Source organism: Thalassophryne amazonica, chromosome 3 (assembly GCF_902500255.1).
Source record: "Thalassophryne amazonica chromosome 3, fThaAma1.1, whole genome shotgun sequence".
NCBI classification, from domain to species: Eukaryota; Metazoa; Chordata; class Actinopteri; order Batrachoidiformes; family Batrachoididae; genus Thalassophryne; species Thalassophryne amazonica.
Window position 1 is genome coordinate 29,276,571 of NC_047105.1, and position 13,664 is coordinate 29,290,234.

At 40.7% G+C, this 13,664-nt stretch overlaps 1 protein-coding gene across 1 annotated transcript in view; it reads left to right on the forward strand.

The window, feature by feature from the left end:
- The window catches only part of grip2b (glutamate receptor interacting protein 2b), a 454,393-nt gene that overhangs the window by 313,216 nt on the left and 127,513 nt on the right, over window positions 1-13,664 (forward strand). Inside the window, 1 exon segment of the mRNA XM_034165962.1 lies at window positions 9,057-9,134. Coding sequence (XP_034021853.1) covers window positions 9,057-9,134 — 78 coding nt within the window.

Below are 13,664 nucleotides of genomic sequence, written 5' to 3' on the forward strand. Positions count from 1 at the left end.
ACAGTCTCATGTCATTTAAGCAGCTTTTATTCGAGGTGACTGCCTGTATTAACTGTGGTCAAAAAATCTTAAATGCACAGTCTTATTATGGGCCTCTACACACCTCCTATGTGCATAAGGCTTGAAGGTAAAAGCCTTGTCCTTGCATATCAAAGGCTCGACCTTTTATCTGTGTTTTGCCCCACTGGCAACAATTGTTGCCGAAGTGTATCACTGTCATTTTGGGCTCACAATAAAAAAAATCTCCAAGGTACTAATGCAACTTTTTCCACTTATAAAAAAATCTGGGCATGAACAGGTTAATGGTCTAACCTTTGGCCTTTACCTTGGTCTTGACAATGAAAGCCTTGGATTCGGCATTAAAGCCTTGACATTGGGGTTCAGAACCTTGGCCTTAGGAGTAATATATTTGGTCTTGAATGTCAAAGCCTTGGCCTCATCTTTGATTGGAAAACCTTGGCATTGGCCTTGACAGTCAAAGCCTTGGCCTTGAAGGTCATAGCCTCAGCATTGGGCTTCAGAGTCTTGGCTTGGCCTTGATGGTCAAAGCCTTGGCCTCAGGGTTCAGAACCTTGGCCTTGATTGTCAAAGACTTGGCCTAGAGGGTGTGGGCCTAGACTATATTACTTTGTTTTTACTTCAGGTCAGATACCTTGCTATGGACTTTTTTGGGGGGTGGGAATTAGTACCTTGATCCTGTAGTGTACATTATTTTAAATACAATTCTTCCCTATTTGGAGATTTTTTACATTTTGTCTTCAGTCTGTCATGTAACTAATATGGATACAATGCTGTCATGTTTTCCAATCAGAATCTGTTCGGGGTTGAGAGTCTGCATTCTCAGACTGATCTTGTTCATACAACAGTCATTTTAGGTCACTGTGAATTGAAGTTGAACTTTTGAACAAAAAGTCTGTGAGGTCTTGCCAGTGAAATCGTCTCGTGTGCCAGATGCCACCCTGCTGGAGTCTTTATCATCTCTGCTTGAAAAGATTTTTATGCTGTAAGCATTTTGCCAGCTCTTCCAGTGGAGGAGGAAAATCTGTGCTGGTGCTTTATCTGTAGCTCAACCTGTTCAGCTGCTGACGGCGCCGGCCATCGTTAGCCTCATCACATTCCAATTGTTCTCCGGGAGCTGCTAATTTATCAGACTGAGCTGGAAGAAAGAGACCATAAAAGGAACTGTATCGGTCGTTATTGTTGAGATAAATACTTTTTTTTAGAGAAGGAGAGCGGATTCTTCACAGGCTTTGTTGGAAAGTGTGAATGACAGTTTGCTTTATCCACGTACGAGACCCGACGGTGACAGAGTGATCTGAAGTGTTTGTGTCTTTGTGGACTATGTTCATCGCACGTTGTTCGTGTGTTGGGGTGTCGGTGGTTATTTGGTGTATCTCGTGCTGGTGTTTGTGTCGATGTGCAGCCTCTGGGGTCCATTATTCCGGTGACAGCCCCACTGCCGGAGTGCCAGACAGCTTATGAAAGTGGTTTAAAGCTAAACAGAATGCACAACTTATGAATTCTTAAACCTATTACACCTCCCCGACGATGGCGAAACTTTGAAACAGACCAACAATGGCCTCCTTTCCTCTGTCACTGCTGGGAAAATAAGTCATTTCTAAGCTTTGCCAGTGGGAAAGTGCTGCATATTTTCCCACTGCAAACTTGTGACATATTTGGAGATTATTAGAGGAAAATGTTTCATAAACTGAGACTGTTGGAAACTAGCAAATTACTTTATACAATGACACTGTGTGATGCATCATGTTCTGACAATGTAATGAAATGAGAATAAAATCTTCATCTCATTTGTCTCCATTAGGTACAAAGTTATTCCACATTGCTGTAAGCAATAGAAATTCTACATAGCATTCTTTGTTTTTGCATCATGACAGTGTAGTAATAATGATAATAATAATAGTAATAATAACAATGATAATACTAACAATAATAATAAATAATGTTTCATAATGCTGAAGTTATGTGGATTGTTTCAATAATGAAACAATCATAATCAATTAGAGCACTATGCTCATAGAGTGCAAACCTCCGCCAACACTACCTTCCAATTCCACAAATTTTTACCTCAGAAAAAATTAAATGCCAAAGTCCCAAAAGGGCTTTCTGGTGTTAAAAAGAATCAAATACATATCTGCTAAATCCACAATACGAGGTCTGTCAATAAAGTAACGGTCCTTTTTATTTTTTTCAAAAACTATATGGATTTCATTCATATGTTTTTACGTCAGACATGCTTGAACCCTCGTGCGCATGCGTGAGTTTTTCCACGCCTGTCGGTGACGTCATTCGCCTGTGAGCACGCCTTGGGAAGGAGTGGTCCCGCCCCCTCGTCGGATTTTCATTGTCTGGAAATGGCGGAATGAAAAAGACAAACGTTAACAGTTTATAGTTAAGTTTTGAACAATGAAGAGGTGCTCCAGTTATTGTTTTGACCATAAGAATTTGTTGGTCGTTTGATCCTGTATTAATAATGATTGTGATTATGTAACACCCAAATTAGCACATATCCATTCATTAATCATTATATTCATATGAGCAGTGTTATTAGAACTCAGGTTGAGATGAATGTTGATCAAATTTGACATATGAATTTATGCTAATGGCCAAACGGTGAACTTTCCAAATGGTCACAAAATCTGTTTTATGAAATCATGCTGTACTGGAGAATAAACTATATTTTCCCAAATGTAAATTGCACCAGAGTATTAGTTGAATCTCTCCAAAAATGCGTTGTAAAGTTGGGGAGAAAGTATATGAGTTGCACCAATCTATAAGTCACATTTATTTTTGAAACATGGTGCAACTGTTTTATCCAGCAAGAAGCAAAATACAAACACTGCATTAGTGAGCAGAACTTAACAAGCATATTAATGCTACTGTGTGAGCCACAAAATACAAGTAGACTGCTTCTTGTTGCCACTGAACAGACATTCATAAATGAGGTAATCATGAAATGTAATTTTAAGTTTGAACATTTGGAAAAGATAATACTTAAGTTAGCTTGGACTTGCCAACCTGCTGTTGCTGTCTCACACATTCCAAACAAGTGGAGTGCCAAGTAGTATGAAAGTTATATTCCCTTTTTAAATGCCGGAGCACGGTCTTTCAGTTTGAGAGCATGATTTCTTAAATTTACTCACTGTTTAAGACACAGAATGCCTGTCTGTCAGATCTTCTTTTTTTACATATGGCAGTTGGCATCTAGCTTAATGATGCTTTTCTGCCACCTTCTGCTGTGCAGTGTGAATCACATGACCTCATTCAGTATACAGAAGCAGCTTGTCATGTGTAGGCTGCACAGTTTTATAGACATAGATGACAATGGAGCATTTGTTCACATATACAGTAATGTTCAGAATAATAGTAGTGCTATGTGACTAAAAAGATTAATTCAGGTTTGGAGTATATTTCTTATTGTTACATGGGAAACAAGGTACCAGTAGATTCAGTAGATTCTCACAAATCCAACAAGACCAAACATTCATGATATGCACACTCTTAAGGCTATGAAATCAGGCTATTAGTAAAAAAAGTAGAAAAGCGGGTGTTCACAATAATAGTAATGTGGCATTCAGTGAGTGAGTTCGTCAGTTTTGTTGGAAAAACAAGTGTGAATCAGGTGCCCCCTATTTAAGGATGAAGCCAGCACCTGTTGAACATGCTTTTCTCTTTGAAAGCCTGAGGAAAATGGGACATTCAAGACATTGTTCAGAAGAACAGCGTAGTTTGATTAAAAAGTTGATTGGAGAGGGCAAAACTTATACGCAGGTGCAAAAAATTATATCTTATATTATTATATTATTTTAATTATATCTCATAATTATATCTTAATTATAATTAATCTGACTGATATGCAATAAATAATTCTGAACAATTTCAATTTCATTTCTATAGCGCCAAATCACAACAAATTTGCCTCAAGTACTGAATACTAAGTTAGCAACAATTTAGTGGAACAGATATGTGTAAAATATTGTTACAACTGTGCACTTTATAGTAAAGGCACCAACCTTTGCACAGACATTATTTGATATACAATAAAAAAGTATGAGGCCATTATTGTAGCAAAAGTATTCACAAATGTGCATTTCGATCCACAAATGTGTAGCTAGATGCACAAATGTGTAAAAAAAAAAAAATCTGTGTGTGTGTGTAACCGTGTGTCTGTGAAAATCAGGCCACTGGATTGGATGTGTTCTTACACTGACTTTTGCTACATTTCTGCTGTGGAAGATCCACATATGCATGCAGCGATTTCTACTTGTGTGGAGACTAACCACCAGGTGGCGAAGCACCAATGATATCAGTCACCGCTGCCGTTTTAAGCCTGGCCGGGCCCTCGAAGAACATCTTTGAGGGCGCGTTTCTTTTTTTGTTTTTCCTGTGTTTCAGAGACCAGGACTGTCAATGGATTTTCTTGCATCTTTCAATTTGAAATAAACACAAGAATAAAAATTGTAATAATAAGTAAATGTTGATGGTTCCTTTCAGCCAGCTGAATGTCAAGATCTGTGTAATTCACAAAGAATGGAGGACGTCTCATTTTGGGGAAAAAATGGTTTGGTCTGTTGTAGAACGTTTGGAAAGAGGTGTCATTTGATTTAAAACAGCGATTCCTTTTGAAGGTATTGATTCCAGAAGAACTCCCAGCCAGACGCTTTCAATCTGGGGGCCCCGTGCCCCTCCCTGGAGGAATTTGATTCATGGAGGAACACCTTAAGGGAAAATCCACACTATGTCCACTCCATGGAGCTGTACAGTAGTGTTCAGAATAATGGTAGTGCTATGTGACTAAAAAGATTAATCCAGGTTTTGAGTATATTTCTTACTGTTACATGGGAAACAAGGTACCAGTAGATTCAGTAGATTCTCACAAATCCAACAAGACCAAACATTCATGATATGCACACTCTTAAGGCTATGAAATTGGGTTATTAGTAAAAAAAAAAGTAGAAAAGGGGGTGTTCACAATAATAGTAGTGTGGCATTCAGTCAGTGAGTTCGTCAATTTTGTGGAACAAACAGGTGTGAATCAGGTGTCTGTTGTGTGGGCCGCTGAAGAGGAGGTACTGCTGGCCCACCACCACCAGAGGGCGCCCTGCCTGGAGTGCGGGCTCCAGGCACCAGAGGGCGCTGCCGCATCATGGGAGTAATCTGGGTGACAGCTGTCACCCATCACCAAACACAGCTGTTTCCACTCAGCACCGAGGTATATCAGGAGGACGGCGTCTCCACCTCAGTGCCGAGATATCACCTAAGACCAAGGTAGTATTCTCTGCAGGTATACTTTGCATTATTAACTAAGACTGTCAAAACCGTTTTTCAGGACTGGTGACTACTAAGAACCTTATTCCTTGGATAAGTACTCACCTTCCTGCTGAACTTTGTCAAGAGGTGGAGGCGGCTTCTCCCCTCTCTGTCACTGGGTGCGTTCATCCACTCCTGTGTGTTGTTGCTCTCTCCTGCCAGCAGTACCGGATCCGACGAGCGGAGGCAGTGGCCACCTGGGAAGTCGGGACTTGGCGGTTCCAGTATTTCCAGGGTTCGGTGGCAGAGGAGATCTGGGTGGTTCCGGTTCGACTGAGACGGACGTCTCCTACCTTCGAGCCTGCCCACACGACACCAGCGGATTCGACCCTAAATTGTGTTTGTTGTATTACTCTTGCTTGTTCAGTAGTAAATCTTGTTATTTACTTTCTCCATTGTCCGTTCATTGCGCCCCCTGTTGTGGGTCCGTGTTCCAACACTTTCACAACAGTGTCCCCTATTTAAGGATGAAGCCAGCACCTGTTGAACATGCTTTTCTCTTTGAAAGCCTGAGGAAAATGGGACGTTCAAGACATTGTTCAGAAGAACAGCGTAGTTTGATTAAAAAGTTGATTGGAGAGGGGAAAACATATATGCAGGTGCAAAAAATTATAGGCTGTTCATCTACAATGATCTCCAATGCTTTAAAATGGATAAAAAATAAAAAAAAAACAGAGACGCGTGGAAGAAAATGGAAAACAACCATCAAAACGGATAGAAGAATAACAAGAATGGCAAAGGCTCACCCATTGATCAGCTCCAGGATGATCAAAGACAGTCTGTAGTTACAAAAAAAAATTATACTTTGGATCAACTTAAAAAAAATTGATATAATTTGTTACAGATAATTTTTTTTAGTTTTTCACAATGTATATTTATGATTTGATAAAGTGATTCCAGCAGATTTAAACTGGAAACCACAATTTTCCATTAGACCAATGTAAATAAGTACTTTGAATGAAGTGCTGTTATGTGTCGGACGCGGTCGGAGCACCGACCCAACGTTTGACAGGACCCAGCATGAAATAAGCAGAGCATGGTTCAAAAGATAACAGAATTTAATAATCATAATGAGTGCAGTGATAAACACCCAAAAATGTCCGCGGTCTGGTGAGGTGAAAACACGGCGCGCTTTCAGCAACGCAAACGGTCCGGAGCCACAGCAGTTTGGACCCAGGGACCCCGCCGACACCCCCCAGGTGGCCACGACAAACCGAGTCTGTGAAGAAATAAAACATGAGGTGAGTCCAACACTCTCCACCCAGAGAGACACAGCTCAAAAGGTGCACACAATCAGCAAACACTTCCTGGCTTAAATATATATATCAGCTTCTCACCCTGCAGGCACGGAACAACTCAGTTCAAATCTCCACTGCAGCAGAAGCTGATTAGACAATTAGCATAACGTGACAGCTCAATAACACAAGGTGTGAGGGACACCAAATCCACTGTCATTACTTCATAAAAGTCACCAAAACCAAATTACCTCAGGAAGTGTGCTGAAGAGCGTGAGACCTCACCCAATCCTCCTTCACAGACTGTGGCGTCAAACCTGGAGCGGTCTCTGCGTCCGTAATGGTGAGATTGTTCTCCTGACGTCGATCTCACACGTCTGCTCACAAGGTCGAGTCTCTGGCAATCACACACTGTGCATTCAAGGTTTAAATGCAGCAATCTCCGATCAAGACAGAATACACCACAGCTGTGAGTCCTGATGACCTGCACGTGAAAACAAGCCTCAGGTGTTCAGGGTGAGGTCCTAATGCTCAGCCACTCAGTCCTGAATGCATACCACCTTGTGGGAGAAACAGAAAACAAAAACAAAGCCAGCCAAACACCCCAGCCCACAACAAGTGCACTGATGTTTCACTTTTTTCTGTGTACCTGTAACTGCTGTGACAGTTAGAAGACACCTGTGTGAAGCTAATTTATTTGCAAGAATCCCCCGCAAAGTCCCTCTGTTAAATAAAAGACATGTGCACAAGAGGATACAATTTGCCAAAGAACACATCAACTGGCCTAAAGAGAAATGGAGGAATATTTTGTGGACTGATGAGAGCAAAACTGTTTTGTTTTTTTTGGGTCCAAGGGCCGCAGACAGTTTGTGAGACAACGCCCAAACTCTGAATTCAAGCCACATTTCACAGTGAAGACAGTGAAGCATGGTGGTGCAAGCATCATGATATGGGCATGTTTCTCCTACTATGGTGTTGGGCCTATATATCGCATACCAGGTATCATGGATCAGTTTGGATATGTCAACAAAATACTTGAAAAGGTCATGTTGCCTTATGCTGAAGAGGACATGCCCTTGAAAAGGCTGTTTCAACAAGACAATGACCCCAAGCACACTAGTAAATGAGCAAAATCTTGGTTCCAAACCAACAAAATTAATGCCTCGCAGATGTGAAGAAATTATGAAAAACTGTGGTTATACAACTAAATACTAGTTTAGTGATTCACAGGATTGCTAAAAAAAAGCAGTGTGAACATAATAGTTTTTGAGTTTGTAGCATCAACAGCAGATGCTACTATTTATTATTGTGAACACCTCCTTTTCTACTTTTTTTTTTTACTAATAGCCCAATTTCATAGCCTTAAGAGTGTGCATATCATGAATGCTTGGTCTTGTTGGATTTGTGAGAATCTACTGAATCTACTGGTACCTTGTTTCCCATGTAACAATAAGAAATATACTCAAAACCTGGATTAATCTTTTTAGTCACATAGCACTAATATTATTCTGAACACTACTGTATAAGTCACATTTATTTCTGAAACATGGTGCGACTGTTTTATCCAGCAAGAAGCAAAATACAAACACTGCATTAGTGAGCAGAACTTAACAAGCAAATTAATGCTACTGTGTGAGCCACAAAATAGAAGTAAACTGCTTCTTGTCACCACTGAACAGACATTCATAAATGAGGTAATCATGAAATGGAATTTTAAGTTTGAACACTTTTGTAAAACATTTTTAAAAGATAATACTTAAGTTAGCTTGGACTTGCCAACCTACTGTTGCTGTTCTTGTCTCTCACATTCCAAACAAGTGGAGTACCAAGTAGTATGAAAGTTATATTCCTTTTTTAAATGCCGGAGCATGGTCTTTCAGTTTGAGAGCATGATTTCTTAAATTTCCTCACTGTTTAAGGCACAGAATGCCTGTCTGTCAGATATTGTTCTTTTTTTACATATGGCAGTTGGCATCTAGCTTACTGATGCTTTTCTGCCACCTTCTGCTATGCAGTGTGAATCACATAACCTCATTCAGTATACAGAAGCAGCTTGTCACATGTGTAGGCTGCACAGTTTTGTAGACATAGATGACAATGGAGTATTTGTTCACATATACTGTAAGTCACTTCAAACTATATGTCACAGGAACTCTTCCAAAAGTAGTAAGAAAACAAAACCATACACCTTATGGTCTAGGAAGTCATTGTGGCAACTCAGTGGATGAAGCGCAATAGCAAAAAAAAACAAAAACATGATTAGATTATTTATTGTAAACTGCAGGGAACAATCACAAAAGTTAATTGTGCTAAGACTTGGACTGCATGTTTTATTCTTGATGCGTTGCCTGATAAAGTGAACATATACAGGCTAATGATGTGACGACCTGTCATAGCTGCACAGCTTGATGCCAACAACTGCTGGAAGCATTACCTGTTGTTATTTATTGATTATATTGTCTAATCCCCACTGCGTGTCTCTGTCGTCTGCAGATGATGGGCCGTATGGAAAGACAAAAGACCTCTCTGGACCAGAAAACACTGTGGCCTCGAGAAGACACAGTATACCAGGTATACACACTTCTGGCAGTTACATCGTACTTTAACCTATAATACTGAGCAGAAAATGTGGCAACGAGATTATGAGAAGATGATTGGAACCTAAAATGGTGATGAGATGGTTTCTGAGCAGGATAGTGTGACACCCAACATTTCAGGAACCATGATACGTATATTCATCTTTTAAAGGTTGCCAACATTCTGAAATATGTTTATACAATTTTTCAAAATGGAATTATGTGGTCAGAGCCAGAATAATGAACAAAGTGTTTATTTAAAGAACAAAATGGGGGTGTCACTGGAGCGTATTTTCACAAAACTTTGCAAACAGTCAGTCTATAGACAACTACAGTGATGCCGGTGTCGCAGACTGAATGCTCACCCCCCCCCCCACCCCCCCACCCCCTCAAAATCGGTCTGCCCTGCCTCCACTGTGCATGCATCATTTGGAACCACAGCTGTTCGTCTGAGTCTGACTCTCTTCACCCAAAGCGATCAAAGGGAATAATGTGATTATTAACCATCAGAAGACAAGGTCAAAGCTCTTAAATCTAATTCTAAAGTCAGTTTTAAGCAGAAACGAGGTGAAACTTTGAAATAACCTATGCACAGTGAACGCATCAGCTAGCAGCTCATGTAGCCATGGCACTCTGATCATTTCATCTGTCTTTTATGATAAAATAATGATGAATTTATGTGGAAATGATTGTTGTACAAAACCTTCAGATATCTGTCGCTGAGATAGATGATGACTGGAGTGCAGTTTGAAGCAGAAATGAGGTGATAATCCGTGAACCAGCTGATGATGCAGGCGCAGTGAAGGCAGGGTGAACTGATTTTTAGGGGGACCAGTCGGTCGGCAAGACCGGTAATGTGTAACATGTTACTCTAACCTGGCCGCTTTTTTCAGTAACTAGTAATTTAACGTGTTAATCTTTCCAAATCAGTAATCAGATTAAAGTTACTTCTCCAAGTCACTGTGTGTTACTGTTATTTTTGCATTGCGGTTCGATCGCAGCATGAAACTGGCCCATGGGCAGGGGGTCAGAGGTTCGACTGAACTGCCCACTTCATCCATTTTCAGTGAACTGCGAGCTTTTAATCCGCAGTTTTCTGCAGCAGCTCTGAGTTGAAAAAAACAGTTGTCATCTCTTAAAGCGATGGTGATGACAGCACACCTGCACTGAGCTTTACAAAGATGTTTTTACTCTTTGTTTCCCTTTATTTAACACTCTGAGCTGCTCTGTGTGTCTCCTCACTAAAAACAGCTGATCCACAGTGCGTGAACAACTAACACTTTTTTCCATACAAATGCACCTAAACTCTATCTCGGACAAAAAACAAAACAAAAAAAAAACATGAACCAGTCTGAAGTTGAACACAAAAATTTCGTCTTGACTGTAAAAATACTGATTGGAACACAATGTTTTGTATTACATAATGCATTAGTTTTTGCTTTTGAAACTCCAGCACACAAAGCAGAAGCCCATAAAAATAAAAATTATTTATGTTGGTGTTATATATGCTGTTATTTATGTTGGTGTTAAATAGCAGATGGTGGAATTATAGTCAAAGTGTCTGATAAATTGATGTTGCAGTCTTTGACCCCGGTCTTCTGGGTCTGTGCCGGGTCTTCTGCTGTCTCTACAGTCTATTTACAAGCAGAGAAGCAGCATAAAAATCCCGTCCTGCCCCATGTTGTCTCTGAGTATGAGCTTTTACCCTCTGGCAGGCACATTACACAGAGTCTAACCGTGGACTGAAAAGGTCTAAGAACTCTTTTATGCCTGGGTCTATTAATATTTTAAGCACAACAGCTCTGGACCACAGATGCTGTGCAGTACCTCTCTCACTGCTCCACTACTTTATGGACTTGTGCAATGTGTGGCTATGAAATAGTATTTTCAATATTTATGAGATTGCATAAATGATCTTTTTTGTTTTTGTTTTTAATGAGTGGCACGGTGGATAAGTGGTTAGCAACTGGTGGCTCACAGCAAAAAGGTCGTGGGATCAATTCCTGGCCTTTTTGTGTGGAGTTTGCATGGTCTCCCCGCATCTGTGTGGGTTTCCTCTGGCCCTCTGGTTTCCTCCCACAATCAAAAACATGCCTATTTAGGGTCTTGCTTTCTCTGCCCCTGACCAAGGCAGCATCTATATCTGGAGTTTGTCCCCGGGCGCTGGACTGTGGCTGCCCAGTGCTCTTTGTGGTTAGATTGTGTCTAACTAGGATGAGTTAAATGCAGAGGACAAGTTTTGTTGTATGTATACATGTACAATGACAATAAAGGCTCTATTCTATTCATATTTGTTCTTTTTGTGTGTGTGTGTTTTTATGGTGAAGGATGTATCACATTTTGTTGTTGATGACCTGTGAAGTAACTCATGTAAAGTCATGTTGGATTTTTTTTAAGAAAGTCCTTTTTTGACCCCCCACTTCTAATTACTTTTTGTTAAAACATCAAACCTTCAACAACATATGGAGCTGTTAAAAAAATAAATAAATATATATAATATATATATATATATATATATATATATATATATATATATATATATATATATATACACTCAACAAAAATATAAACGCAACACTTTTGGTTTTGCTCCCATTTTGTATGAGATGAACTCAAAGATCTAAAACTTTTTCCACATACACAATATCACCATTTCCCTCAAATATTGTTCACAAACCAGTCTAAATCTGTGATAGTGAGCACTTCTCCTTTGCTGAGATAATCCATCCCACCTCACAGGTGTGCCATATCAAGATGCTGATTAGACACCATGATTAGTGCACAGGTGTGCCTTAGACTGCCCACAATAAAAGGCCACTCTGAAAGGTGCAGTTTTATCACACAGCGCAATGCCACAGATGTCGCAAGATTTGAGGGAGCGTGCAATTGGCATGCTGACAGCAGGAATGTCAACCAGAGCTGTTGCTCGTGTATTGAATGTTCATTTCTCTACCATAAGCCGTCTCCAAAGGCGTTTCAGAGAATTTGGCAGTACATCCAACCAGCCTCACAACCACAGACCACGTGTAACCACACCAGCCCAGGACCTCCACATCCAGCATGTTCACCTCCAAGATCGTCTGAGACCAGCCACTCGGACAGCTGCTGAAACAGTCGGTTTGCATAACCAAAGAATTTCTGCACAAACTGTCAGAAACCGTCTCAGGGAAGCTCATCTGCATGCTCGTCGTCCTCATTGGGGTCTCGACCTGACTCCAGTTCGTCGTCGTAACCGACTTGAGTGGGCAAATGCTCACATTCGCTGGCGTTTGGCACGTTGGAGAGGTGTTCTCTTCACGGATGAATCCCGGTTCACACTGTCCAGGGCAGATGGCAGACAGCGTGTGGCGTCGTGTGGGTGAGCGGTTTTCTGATGTCAATGTTGTGGATCGAGTGGCCCATGGTGGCGGTGGGGTTATGGTATGGGCAGGCATCTGTTATGGACGAAGAACACAGGTGCATTTTATTGATGGCATTTTGAATGCACAGAGATACCGTGACGAGATCCTGAGGCCCATTGTTGTGCCATACATCCAAGAACATCACCTCATGTTGCAGCAGGATAATGCACGGCCCCATGTTGCAAGGATCTGTACACAATTCTTGGAAGCTGAAAATGTCCCAGTTCTTGCATGGCCGGCATACTCACCGGACATGTCACCCATTGAGCATGTTTGGGATGCTCTGGACCGGCGTATACGACAGCGTGTACCAGTTCCTGCCAATATCCAGCAACTTCGCACAGCCATTGAAGAGGAGTGGACCAACATTCCACAGGCCACAATTGACAACCTGATCAACTCTATGCGAAGGAGATGTGTTGCACTGCATGAGGCAAATGGTGGTCACACCAGATACTGACTGGTATCCCCCCCCCCAATAAAACAAAACTGCACCTTTCAGAGTGGCCTTTTATTGTGGGCAGTCTAAGGCACACCTGTGCACTAATCATGGTGTCTAATCAGCATCTTGGTATGGCACACCTGTGAGGTGGGATGGATTATCTCAGCAAAGGAGAAGTGCTCACTATCACAGATTTAGACTGGTTTGTGAACAATATTTGAGGGAAATGGTGATATTGTGTATGTGGAAAAAGTTTTAGATCTTTGAGTTCATCTCATACAAAATGGGAGCAAAACCAAAAGTGTTGCGTTTATATTTTTGTTGAGTGTATATATATATATAACTTTATTTACACAATCCTTTGATTGATTTTGGTTGTTTGTTTATTAGCAGGATTAATGAATTCATTAATTTCTTATTGACATCAAAGTGATCAGTGTCCAAATTGGCGGAAGCAGCTGTCATGTTATGTGACTTTATATTGATCTTCAACACCATATAAAATCTTAAATTGGCGGAAGTAGCCGTTGAAGCTAACTGTGTCATGTTATGTGACTTTATATGGTTCTTCAACAACATATAAAATCTTAAATTGGCGGAAGCAGCCATTGAAGCTAACTGTGTCATGTTATGTCACTTTATATTGTTCTTCAACAACATGTAAAACCTTGCAAAACATATT